The sequence below is a fragment of the Carassius auratus genome, chromosome 40 (genome assembly GCF_003368295.1).
Source record: "Carassius auratus strain Wakin chromosome 40, ASM336829v1, whole genome shotgun sequence".
Taxonomy (NCBI): domain Eukaryota; kingdom Metazoa; phylum Chordata; class Actinopteri; order Cypriniformes; family Cyprinidae; genus Carassius; species Carassius auratus.
Window position 1 is genome coordinate 8,415,183 of NC_039282.1, and position 11,968 is coordinate 8,427,150.

The following is an 11,968-nucleotide window of genomic DNA, read 5'->3' on the forward strand; positions in this document are numbered from 1 at the left end:
CTGTGCTGTACACAATCAATAACTGCAAGCAAGTTGTGGACCATGCATGTTAATGTTTATTTCACACTTGCAAAGGTACAACAGTAACCTAACATAGAAAAACAGATATACAAGTGAACCAAGAATCCAAAGTCGAATATAATAAATCACAGTTTTAAAAGACACACAGCAGTGTTTTTGCATCTCATTCATACTGGCATAATGGGGTTTATGAACAACACAGTAACACCATTGCTTATAGTGAACAAAAGAGTCATGAGAAGCAGAAAAAAAGCATTAGATCACATGAATTCACATAACAGTACATTATTCAGCATAATGCTTATAAATGAAATAAGTACTAACAGTCTACTTTTAGGAGATTGTACATGAAAGTCATACTTTTAGGATGCAAAAGTATTGACAGGATATGAGAATATTAATGAAAAGTAAGTGATAAAGTGCTTTGAAATCTAGGGCAGTAAAATACTTAATTCAGTATGAATGAAGCGGATCAATAGACTGAGCTGCGAAACATTTCCTTCTTTACCGTCACTCAGTCTAACTAACTTGCCAGATAAGTGCTGTTATGAATCTGTACTGTACCTCTGATTTTACAATCTGTAATTTTCACATAATATCATCAGATCGATAGATTAGCAATCATAGAGATGCAATAAACACTGAGACGTGTCAAAGCAAAGTCCTGTACACATAAGCTCATTCTAGGTGAAGATAAAAAAAAAAAGTGTTTTCTCCACCCACAGCATGCCTAAATATTTCTATAAATATATGTATCATATCATATATTAATAAGGGATAAGTAGGGAGATTTATAACAGGGAAAGAACCCCAGGTAAAGATGATCAGTCCTGTGATTTGTTTAGCATACTGATATAAAGGTCTTGGCACAGAATGGTGCTGGCCGTTGCATGCCTCTAGATGAATGTCCATGCTCCAGCAGTTTTTGTCAGAGAAGAGAGGGCTGGCATGCTTAACGATACAGTCTTACCTCTCGGAGAGAATTTATACTAGTATGGGACGTGTAGTGGAACCTCAGGGCTAAAGTTAGAGCTCTCCATGAACATCGTGCCTTTGAGAGAATATAGCATTTGATACACTAGACAATGATGTACATTCCCATCTTTAAATACCCTCTACTCTTACAGATGAAAAACATAGTAATGATAAATGCTGACAGTTATTTACATACGGGATCAGGCATGCGTGTGGTCATTTTGGTCATTTTTTTATAATCAAAACATACAAAATAAATCCAAATGAAAACTCCAACCCCAATAACCATTCCTTACACTCTTACCATCCCTAGTTCATTCCCATCTCTTAAGCTCCACTTATAAATCTCTTTATAAAACATATATCAGTAGTTATGTTGCGAATATTTCTGTGCATAATTCTCAAATGCAAGATCAACCAGGAGTAATATAAGGTTCAAATGCAGATTTTCATACACCATCTTTGAAAAAAAAGTCCCCTTGTCCTTTGTGTCATCCTCAGGCGAGTTCTTGCCGAAACAGCAATGTTTCTCATTTACATAATGCAAGCGATCACTGATCTTTTTAACGTATGGGATTTTTTTTTTCTTTCACTGAGCATGCTAACCTACTGCATGCATTTTAGCTATCTTATTTAATTGCTACAGTCCTCGTTTCTTTTTATCTGAACTTGTTTGGCATTATTGTTAAGAGAGAGATCTTATTTCTATTACATCATGGGTGAGGTTTTTCTTTTGTTTGCAGTAGTGCTGTAGATGGGTTTCTCGTCCTTACTATGCCCTCTATCCAGTTACTGAAGATAGAGCAGAAAAAGAGAGCATATGAATCATAACAGCAACACAGAGTATGGAAAAACATGCAACTTATCAAACTATAAGATGTGTTCAAAATAACACACTGTAACAGTAAAAAAAAAAAAAAAATACGAGTGTTTTGCTTATAATTGTATTTTTGTAACTCATAAAAGCGTGTCACATCTATATTGTTTAATTTTTGCTAGATGATGCAATAAATGCTTGTAATGAGACATACCTGCAACCACCACATAGATTATGATGCTAAGGAGCCCCACGACGATGGCCACGATGCTAAGAAAGCGAGCCAAGCGTCCCAGGCGTCTTGCCCCATCCATGTCCCCCTGCTGTAGACTGTTTCTGGACTGTAACAAGACAAAAAAGAGAGAATGACACACAATTCTCACTACAATACACTTCAGATATGTGCAGTTTGATCTGTTATAACAGGCGGTGTTCTCTTTTTCCATTTAAGTCTTTGAGATTCAGTATGCTAGGAAACAAAAGTTCAGAGGTGACTCTTTCAATTGTTCAAGTGATTTGGATACAGGATGAGGTGAGCTGATGAGCGTGTTTCCTTATTAGTGCAGCCCTATGCCACAGCCACCCATTAGATGCTCAGTGTACCCTAGGGAGAGCCTCTCCAGTAGACTGCATTAAAGTAATCAATACCGAGCAATAGATTGTGCAGGAAAAAGCCTCTGACAGTGGCCAACCAATCTCCCCACACTCAAATGCTAATTCCATTCTCCATCTTGTCGGCATGGTTTTTCGTCTTGCCATGTGAAGTAATCTCACATTATCATAAAAGATAGTCAGGAGTCTTGGGAGTCATGCTGCTGTCCAAGGTGCTGAATGGACTTTGATCAGCTTCCCAAAGCACTAGAACTTAAGTAGCAAGTAAGATGAACTTAATCTGTACGGCATAATTCCCAAAAGCATTGCTATGTAAGTAGAGTGTAAGAGCCTCATAACATCTGCAACTTCAGATCCACCCCACCATACGCACACACACACACACACACACACACACACAATTTATCAACGATGAAGGGACACAAATTATATTAATACAGGTTTTATTAAGGTAATATTACAGTTTTGATTATTATTTTGAATTATTTATTTTATATTTTACATATTCTTTTACATTTTATTAACCATTTCAGTACTTGTAGTTAGTAATTTGAGAAATGTTTTTTTTTATGTCTTTAGAGTTTGTATAAATTTGTAATTTAGTTTTAGTTTATGTTAGTTTATCAAATTAAAATAAATGAATATGAGAAGTGTTGCCTTTTCATTTAGCTGAAACATTATTTTTCTGCCAACATTTTTTTTAGTTATCTATAATAACACTGATAAATGCATTTTGATTATTGTTAAATTAAATAAATTTTGAAATTCCCAACTGGATTTTCTCTGTTTTGTGGAATAATGGGGAATGGAAACTATAATTTTTTTCCATTGCCTTGCCAGGTAATAGGTCTGAATTTACCTGTCAAGCAGCATGTTAAAACTTGGTGGCCCAAGTTGAGCCTAACGTAGTGCAGCTGATGTATGATATAGTCTATTTGTATATATGATAAGATCATGTGTTTTCTGGCCTTATTTCAGCACTTTCGGACTTGACAGCTCCTTGATAAAGTAAAAGGGGTAGTTCATTCACTCTCATGTTATTTCAAACCTGTATGACTATAAGAGATGTCTTAGATTTGCTTTTGTTTTTTAGAAGTCAGTAGTCTCCAATGTAGTTTTTTTTCCCCAACGTTCGTCATACTTCTAAATTCATGTTCTATAGAAGAAACAATTGCTTGGATCAACAATAGGGCGAGTAAACGATGACAGAAACCCTTTTTGGGTCCACTGTCCCCTTTATGATGATCTTTGTCAAGTTAAAATAAATATTCAACAGACTCCAAACTTTCTGCCATAACAGAAAAAAGAGATACAAACAGAAAATACTGCCAGTGGGGAAATAGCAAAACACAGTGTGGCTCAGAAATCCTTAAAGCTGTATAATGTTAAATGAACAGTACTAAACACATTGGGAAGCTACCTTCACATTCATCCATGATGAATGAACACAAAAAAAGTCTGAAAGGCAGTCTCTGGAACCATTATACATATCGTGTCTTAAGCGTTCACTTAGAGCATTTGGTAGGGTACAATAACAGATAGGATTACAGCTCTATCAACTTGGTTTTGTTGGAGAAACTGAGGAGCTTCCCCCATCACAAACACACACTCTTTCTTCACCCACAGAGAGGCTCTGCTTCCACAGTCACGCTGCATTTTACCTGTTGCCTTTGGAACCACAGTATTCAGTTCTGCTCACACCAATTATAAACTGAATGTTTGTCTTTTTAAGAAAGCATCGAGAAAAAAAATATATTTTTATAATTTGACCGTACATTTAATATAAAATATATGTACAATACCACTCAAGTAAGAAAACAAGAAAACTTTTTGAAAACAAACATGTTTTATACTCTACAAGACTCATTTATAAAAAAGTAAAAAAGGTAATATTATTAAATACTATTACAATTGAAAATAACTGGCTACTCCAGTCTTCAGTGTCACATGATCCTTCACAAATCATACTAATATGCTGATTTGATGCTCAAGAAACATTACTTATTATTATCAGTGGTGAAATAATATTTTGTGGATTATTTGATGAACAGAAAGTTCAAAAGAAAAGCATTTATTTGAAATATAATTGTTTTGTAAGAAATGTATTTACTTCAATTTTTTCAACAATTGAATGCATCCTTCCTGAATAAAACCCCAAACTTTTGAAAGGGATACACACACAGAAATGATTGGCTCTTAATATTTCCTCCTTGAGCATCAAGGACAGTTTGAATGAGTTCTCAACCATATGCCTCAATGTTGATGAAACCCTCAAGACAAGTGAGGGACTCATGCAACCAAAAGCCTTCAAACAACAACACTGAATATACTTGAATATCTGTTTTTCGGATGTAGATCACCTCATATGGCACTTCAAGGCAGGACCTGCTAACCTGCCCATCGTCTCTCAGTTCAAATACTGCAGACCGGCTCTGACATCCTAGCAGGGGTATAATATGTGGCTGGAGCAGCACAAGGTTATTGATTCCCAAGTGTGATCACTGCGAAAAGCCATATCAGCGCTTTCAATCAGTAAAAGTCTTTTGAAAATACTGTGTAGTAATGTCATCTGCAGTTTTTGCGTCTCAATCTCACACCCACTTTCATTTAATGTGATGACAGTGCAGTATGTGTCGTGTGCCATCATGATGCAGCTGCGGAAATGGCTTGTGGCTCTTTGTGTTTTGAGGTGCATTTTGCCTCAATGCGGTTTAGAGAATGCTCAGAAACCCCAGTGGATTGTAATGGGATGTGTGCGGCTTTTCCGAGTAGAGGAGGGGTGTGTCCCATGACACGCCAAATGGATAACACTGATTCCCCGGGAGCTTTGTCCTGTGATATCTTTCTCTTGAAAAGTCTTTGCCAATTCTTCTGGGCTGGTTCGATGACCCCCTTTTCTCCTCACTTTCTTCCTCTCATTGTATGTCACATAAACACACAGGAACACTCCCCTCCCCTCCCCCCTCTCAACCTCCCGCTGCAGCATGAGAGTGAAAAGAAGCTCTTAGCTTTCCCTCACAAGCCTGAGCCATTAATTATAAACAGCTATGCCAACGGCTGAGGAGGAATGATTGTAGAAATCCGCACAATGGTGCACAGCGAACACACCAGTGGAACGCTGCTCTTTGTTCGAAATACATTTATTTTCAACACAAAACCAATACTGTAATATTTTACACATTAAATAATAAACATAATACTGTTTTTTTTTTTTACTGCAGCTATAATTAATAATAGCCACTTTCTTTTACATTTTGATTAGCTTTGGCAATAACTCACTTAAAGGAATAGTCCACCCAAAAATGAAAAGTCTGTCATTATTTACTCATCCTCAAGTTGTTCCAAACCTGTATAAGGTTCTTTCTTCTGTTGAACATGATATTTTTGAAGAATGTTGGTAATCATACAGATGCTGGTAGCCATTAACTTCCATAGTTTGGAGGGGGAAAAAATACAATTCAAGTCAAAGGCTACCAGCAACTGTTAAATATTATGGTTAAATTATTTATCACTTTTTAAAAGTTATATCTCTTTTTTTATATTATACAATAAAACGTTGTGATCCCTAAATTAGCATTAATAACAATTGGTTTTGGTTTTTAGTGTTTTATTTTGAAATTATTTCTACAAAGTGCTGATCCATAGTCTTAAAAATGAAAGTTTCAAAAATAGGTTTTCACCGTGATGCCATAGAAAAAACATTTTTGGCTCCCCAAGAAACTGTTCTTAAAAGAACTTAGTGTGAAGAACATTTTTCACTATAATGTGCCTTATAGATGCAAATAAAGAACTTTTATTTAGAATTTACTATAGAATTTTTAAATCTGCCATTTACTGGTTCTCTGAATTAATGTGAAAACAACTGTACATTTACTGGTATCTGTCATAATGTTAACATCTTTGAATATCTCATTACTTTTTTCAGTATTTGTTTTGTTTTTATTTTTGTACTATTTTTATTCAATTTTCTCCAGCCCACGGAAAGCAAGCTTCTGTTGTCAGTAGACGAGCAGGTGCACTAGAAACACGATCTCATGAGCTGTTTGCTTTCATAATGTAATGTTTCACTCAGCATTGTGAGAACATGATGACACCATATTACAGTATAGGGCTAGTTTGAGACTGAGAGACAAGCAACAAGCTGCTTAATGCGTCAATATTTTCCATAGCTATTCTATATGAGCTTTTTGTAAAGCCGGAAAAGCATAAAATGGCAGCCCACCGTGGTCTCAAATTTCTGTTATAGTTTAACGGACAGAGAAACAAAGACATTCAGGAACTCTGCTTACCATATTTCACCAGCAGAAGCTGCAGCGTGTGCAGTTATTGCTTTACTGGTCCTCCCTTTGCACTGAGATTGGCCAATAAAATCCACCCCACCTCCCCATGCCAGAGCAAATGACTCCTTTCAGCTTCCATGAGCTTCAGCTCACCACAACATCTTATTGCTCACTGTACTGCCTCTGTAAGCTCATTGATTTCAGAGTTTCTGATGCATACCTACATTACAAAACCTTGCTAGTATGTTGTCAGTTACAATTGCTTTGTAGATCTTGGCTGAGAGGGACTGTTTTCATGTCTGTGGCTATGGGCACATGTGTCTGGTATCATCCTAATGGGAGTTTTCATATAGCCTTCCAACAAAACACAAAAACTGAATCTGTTTATAGAATATCCGTTTTTTTTTTTTTTTTTTTTTTTAGGCTTTTGACCAGAGGAGGCCACTAAAGTTGTATCCCAAATGACGCAGTATACATTATGCATTTATACACAATATATGTATTCAGCTTTGTATTTTTCATTCAACACTGAAGTCTGGTAGCCCCCTCTCCCCTTTGTTACGTAATTAAAGCTGCAACAGTTGACTGCATGAAGTGTCCTACATTCTACACTTTGTTTTTTTGGTTAATAAAGTACCATAGAATAGTGCATAAGTAGCCTACGCAATTTGTTGCACACCGTAAGTCTAATTTTGTCTATGATCTCTATCTTTTTCCTCTTCATTACTTTTTTTCATGACCTTTTCGTTTTTGTCTTGAGGAATGTGCCGAAGTCAAACGCACAAATAATAACTTTTGGAATATCGAATATTGGCGAAGCGGTGTGATTTCAAATTCAGATCAGATGACCGTGTCGTGCCTATTTTTATTGTTCTCATCTCAGAAATCCTTAGCAAAGAGTACAATCTAAAAATGTATAAAAATAGTGGACAATGTACTGTATTAGGAATTTTAAAAAAATTAAGTATAGCATTAATGTAAAATACTATATCATAAACATTTTTGATGTATTCAGAAATACTTTCCACTTTTTGAAATGTCAATGTTAATGTTTTAAACTTACCAAATGAGATGTACAATAACATGCTTCTGTGTCTCTCTCACTCTTCTAACAAGCTTGTTGTAGTTTGAGTTAAACATAAAGTTTATAATAAAAAATAATTAATTTTCTGAATTTTATACAGTATATTTGTAATGTCCAATAGTGTTACATCTAAAAATTCCCTTTAGATTTAATTTGGATGCAGTTATAGCTTTTAATAAGATGATTCAAATTCTAATAAAAATCCTGTACACATTCCTTTTGGATTATTTTATTTTATTTTATATTTCTTTTTTAAGTTAATTTGAAAGGGTTAAGAATTATGACCCTAAATTGATCTGTCTTGCCCTCTGTTGAATTGTCAGCCAGCTCTGGTTTCATCTCTGTTGGCTTGGATAAGAGGGTTATTTGTTTTTGTGTGGACAAAAGAGGCTGGGAGACTCTATTTGCATAAGTATGTTCAGTAGAACAGGTGTTTGCAAAACAATATTGGTAGCTTTCAATACATCCTCAAAAACTTGAACTGGATCAGGTTCATGCAGAGCGTCTATAGGACTCTAAATATCCAAACTGTCATAGCATGTGTGAAAAGCATCAAGTGAGATCCCACCGGAATGGATTTTGATAGGGGCACAGCAGGGATCATTCTGTACTGTAAATCTATATAAGATTTATCTGGAGCACATTTATGGCGCCTTTCCGCTGCTGGGAATATAATGCTCTAATTTGTGTTTCTCTAAAAGTGCATGTCCCACTGAAAGACTTAGAAAGTTGTAATGACCACTAAGAAAACAATGGTTCAAAATTCACTTAAGGCTGAATTTGATTTCTTATTAAATTTACTGAAATTATGTGTTTACAAGCTGCTCTCCTGTGACTGGAAAGTCTCAGTTGTATGCTGCTGAGGTTATACGATGCTGATTCGCTGTTCTTTCAGAGGGAGGGGATAAAAAAAGTGAACACAAAAGCACTCATCTTTGATTATAAAAACGACATATGTTATCTTATAACAAGTATATCTTTTGCATAGGTTAAAAAAAAAAGATGAAAAAAAAGAATGCCGTCCTACATCTATAAAATGTAGGATTGTGCTAAATAGTTCCTAGACATGTCGTGAACACCATCTCTTGTACATCCTCATTAAATACAGATAAATGGTACCACACCCTACATACAAGCACTCTCACAGTTTGATCCTCTAAGTTACATGGAAGGAAATGAAAACGTTATTTGACATATTTTGGGGATAAATAATGATACTCGTATCTATACTTTGTAAACATGTTTGCCTTTGTATCCTAAACTATATGAATCTAAAGCTTGTTCAAAAATAATGCTTTCAGACAAAATTAGGCTTGCTTTTATTTCCTGGCTTTTTAAGAACACTATGCACCATATTTAATGCTTCCTAATTGAATGTTTTGCTCCACAGTCCCTAGAGTTTGTGCTGTGCAGGTGCTTGATGTTCGGTGGAGATGGTCTGCACCAATTTTCTGGCGTATAGCTCCCCAGCACGCAGTCAGGTCCGTTTACTGCGAGCATATGCAGGGCTGTAAATCACATCTGTCATTGGATCTGTTCTCTGCTCTCTCAATGCAGCTCCTGTGCTTTTGCATATGATTTGCAAGAGTATGGCAAGTCATTTTAGCAATTATGCTCACTAGTATCAAATTAAAACTAGTACTATTAAAACTAGTATCTATTTTATTACATTATTTTTAATTGCTATCTATTTCAGTTGTGCCAGTGCTTATGTATTGGTTAGTACCTGGAAAGTATTTTTAAGACACTAGTATAGCTATGTTTGCCTTTTATCATATATAAATGACTAGTTTCAATAGCTCAATTAAAACAAATCTTACAATAGTAATGAGTAAATAAAAAGTAACAAATGGAATGCACACTAGTTTGAAATAAAGTACTACTATTGTACAGAGAAAATTTTGATTTTTAAAAAACTATTTGAACAAATAACTAAATTAGTATGCAATGAGTAAGTGACTACAGACTATTCAACTTTAAAGTAGCCTACAAGTAACATTAGTTTAAGGAACACCTATAAAAGGCTTGCCATACAACAGATACTGTTTATTGACTTGAAAGTACTTTCAGCACAATTTTGTGCCATACAGAAATATTTACAGTACAATGTGGGAATGCTTGTCTGAATTAGGAAACACCTCCCAGACTTGAATTTTTTCAGTTTTAACTTATTGACACTCACCATAATTGAGTAGACCAATGCAACGATGCTTAGTGGCCACACGGGACAAAAGCAGGACAAAATGACCAGTATGAGGTAGTCTTTGGGTTTCTGCTGCTCTTGGGCGACATTAACCATTGATGAAGCGCGGCTCATGCTCACTCTGGACGGGGAGCGAGGAGCGGCCCCGAGCTGCCCCACTGATCCGGCTCTCAGCGGCAGACTGTGGCCGTTCTGATCTCCGTCGAGACCCTTGTCTCCCCCGACACTGACCGCGAAGGAGCTGGAGGTCTTCACCCCGGTGGGCTCGGTGGTCACGAGGAGTTTCTCGGTCTCGGCTGGTTGCGTTCCGCCGCTCTCCCCCAGATTCGATTTCGCAAACTCCTTATCTGTGTTTATTGCCATTGTGGAAATCCAAAGTTAATGTTTCTGAAAGAAAAGGTGGAAAAAAACCTTTTGCCGGATATTAGACGTGATCAAAGTTCTCAGACGACGCTAATTTCCCATTGTTTACGAATTTTCTACTTCAAATGACGCGTTTGTTTATATTCATACGGTTAATGTGACTTTCAACGTTGAAAACAAATATGTCCAGATTTAGTTTTCTCGCAGTTTTTAAAAACTAATTAAAACAAGTCGAAGAGGCGTTGACTTCATCCTCCCGTGTCGGTATGGTCATCCTCTCTGTGTGATCGTGTTTAATGGATTCAGTTCAGTCCAGATCGGCTCTGCCCACACTCTCAACTAAACCACAGAGACGCGACTCATCTGGACTTCAGCATTTCCACAGCACGGCAACATTAGGCTACCCAAACGGCTTAAAAGGCGTAGAAAAAAAATCAGTTTTCTCGTGTGAAAATGAAAAGCAGGTGCCTTTGTGATGTTGCAGCAGAAGAACAGCAGGTTGAAGTGGTTGCACAGCAGCAGCAAGTGCAGTGATGTTCCTCTCTCACCTCCTCTGCATCAATGATGGAGCTGCCCTGGTCTTTCTGCTCCCAATGCTCTCCCCCTGGGGATGCTGCTGGCTGCTGCAATACCTCCCTGTGTTTTTGCGAGCCTTTTAAAACATTTTATACCATAAACAAGTATTACTTATGCTATTTTTGTATTATTTTAGTACTTAGCCAAATATTCAAAGATTGAAATGGTCAGAAGGAGGAGAGAGAGAGAGAGTAGCCCATATGTTTTGCTAAAGAAAAAAAAAGGATATCTGGGGAAATGACATGAGACTTGAACACCTATTATTATACAGTATTGTTCAAAATAATAGCAGTACAATGTGACTAACCAGAATAATCAAGGTTTTTAGTATATTTTTTATTGCTACGTGGCAAACAAGTTACCAGTAGGTTCAGTAGATTCTCAGAAAACAAATGAGACCCAGCATTCATGATATGCACGCTCTTAAGGCTGTGCAATTGGGCAATTAGTTGAAAGGGGTGTGTTCAAAAAAATAGCAGTGTCTACCTTTGACTGTACAAACTCAAAACTATTTTGTACAAACATTTTTTTTTTTCTGGGATTTAGCAATCCTGTGAATCACTAAACTAATATTTAGTTGTATGACCACAGTTTTTTAAAACTGCTTGACATCTGTGTGGCATGGAGTCAACCAACTTGTGGCACCTCTCAGCTGTTATTCCACTCCATGATTCTTTAACAACATTCCACAATTCATTCACATTTCTTGGTTTTGCTTCAGAAACAGCATTTTTGATATCACCCCACAAGTTCTCAATTGGATTAAGGTCTGGAGATTGGGCTGGCCACTCCATAACATTAATTTTGTTGGTTTGGAACCAAGACTTTGCCCGTTTACTAGTGTGTTTTGGGTCATTGTCTTGTTGAAACAACCATCAAGGGCATGTCCTCTTCAGCATAGGGCAACATGACCTCTTCAAGTATTTTAACATATGCAAACTGATCCATGATCCCTGGTATGCGATAAATAGGCCCAACACCATAGTAGGAGAAACATGCCCATATCATGATGCTTGCACCTCCATGCTTCACTGTCT

At 36.6% G+C, this 11,968-nt stretch overlaps 1 protein-coding gene across 1 annotated transcript; it reads right to left on the minus strand.

Annotated features, from left to right (window-relative positions):
* Positions 1-232: 232 nt before the first annotated feature.
* Positions 233-11,142, minus strand: LOC113058478 (tumor suppressor candidate 5 homolog). The gene is made up of 3 exons (XM_026226419.1): positions 9,972-11,142; positions 2,028-2,154; positions 233-1,788 (listed from the first exon to the last, which is right to left on the minus strand). The coding sequence occupies exons 1-3, from the start codon at positions 10,353-10,355 to the stop codon at positions 1,778-1,780; spliced, it is 522 nt and encodes a 173-aa protein (XP_026082204.1). The 5' UTR covers positions 10,356-11,142; the 3' UTR covers positions 233-1,777.
* Positions 11,143-11,968: the final 826 nt, after the last annotated feature.

Bases quoted from the DNA above. Each gene is read 5' to 3' on its own strand.
- LOC113058478 (XM_026226419.1), bottom strand. From the start codon at position 10,355: ATGGCAATAAACACAGATAAGGAGTTTGCGAAATCGAATCTGGGGGAG. The intron at 2,155-9,971 runs GTGAGTGTCAAT...GTCTTGTTACAG, and splicing joins CATTGGTCTACTCAATTATG to TCCAGAAACAGTCTACAGCA.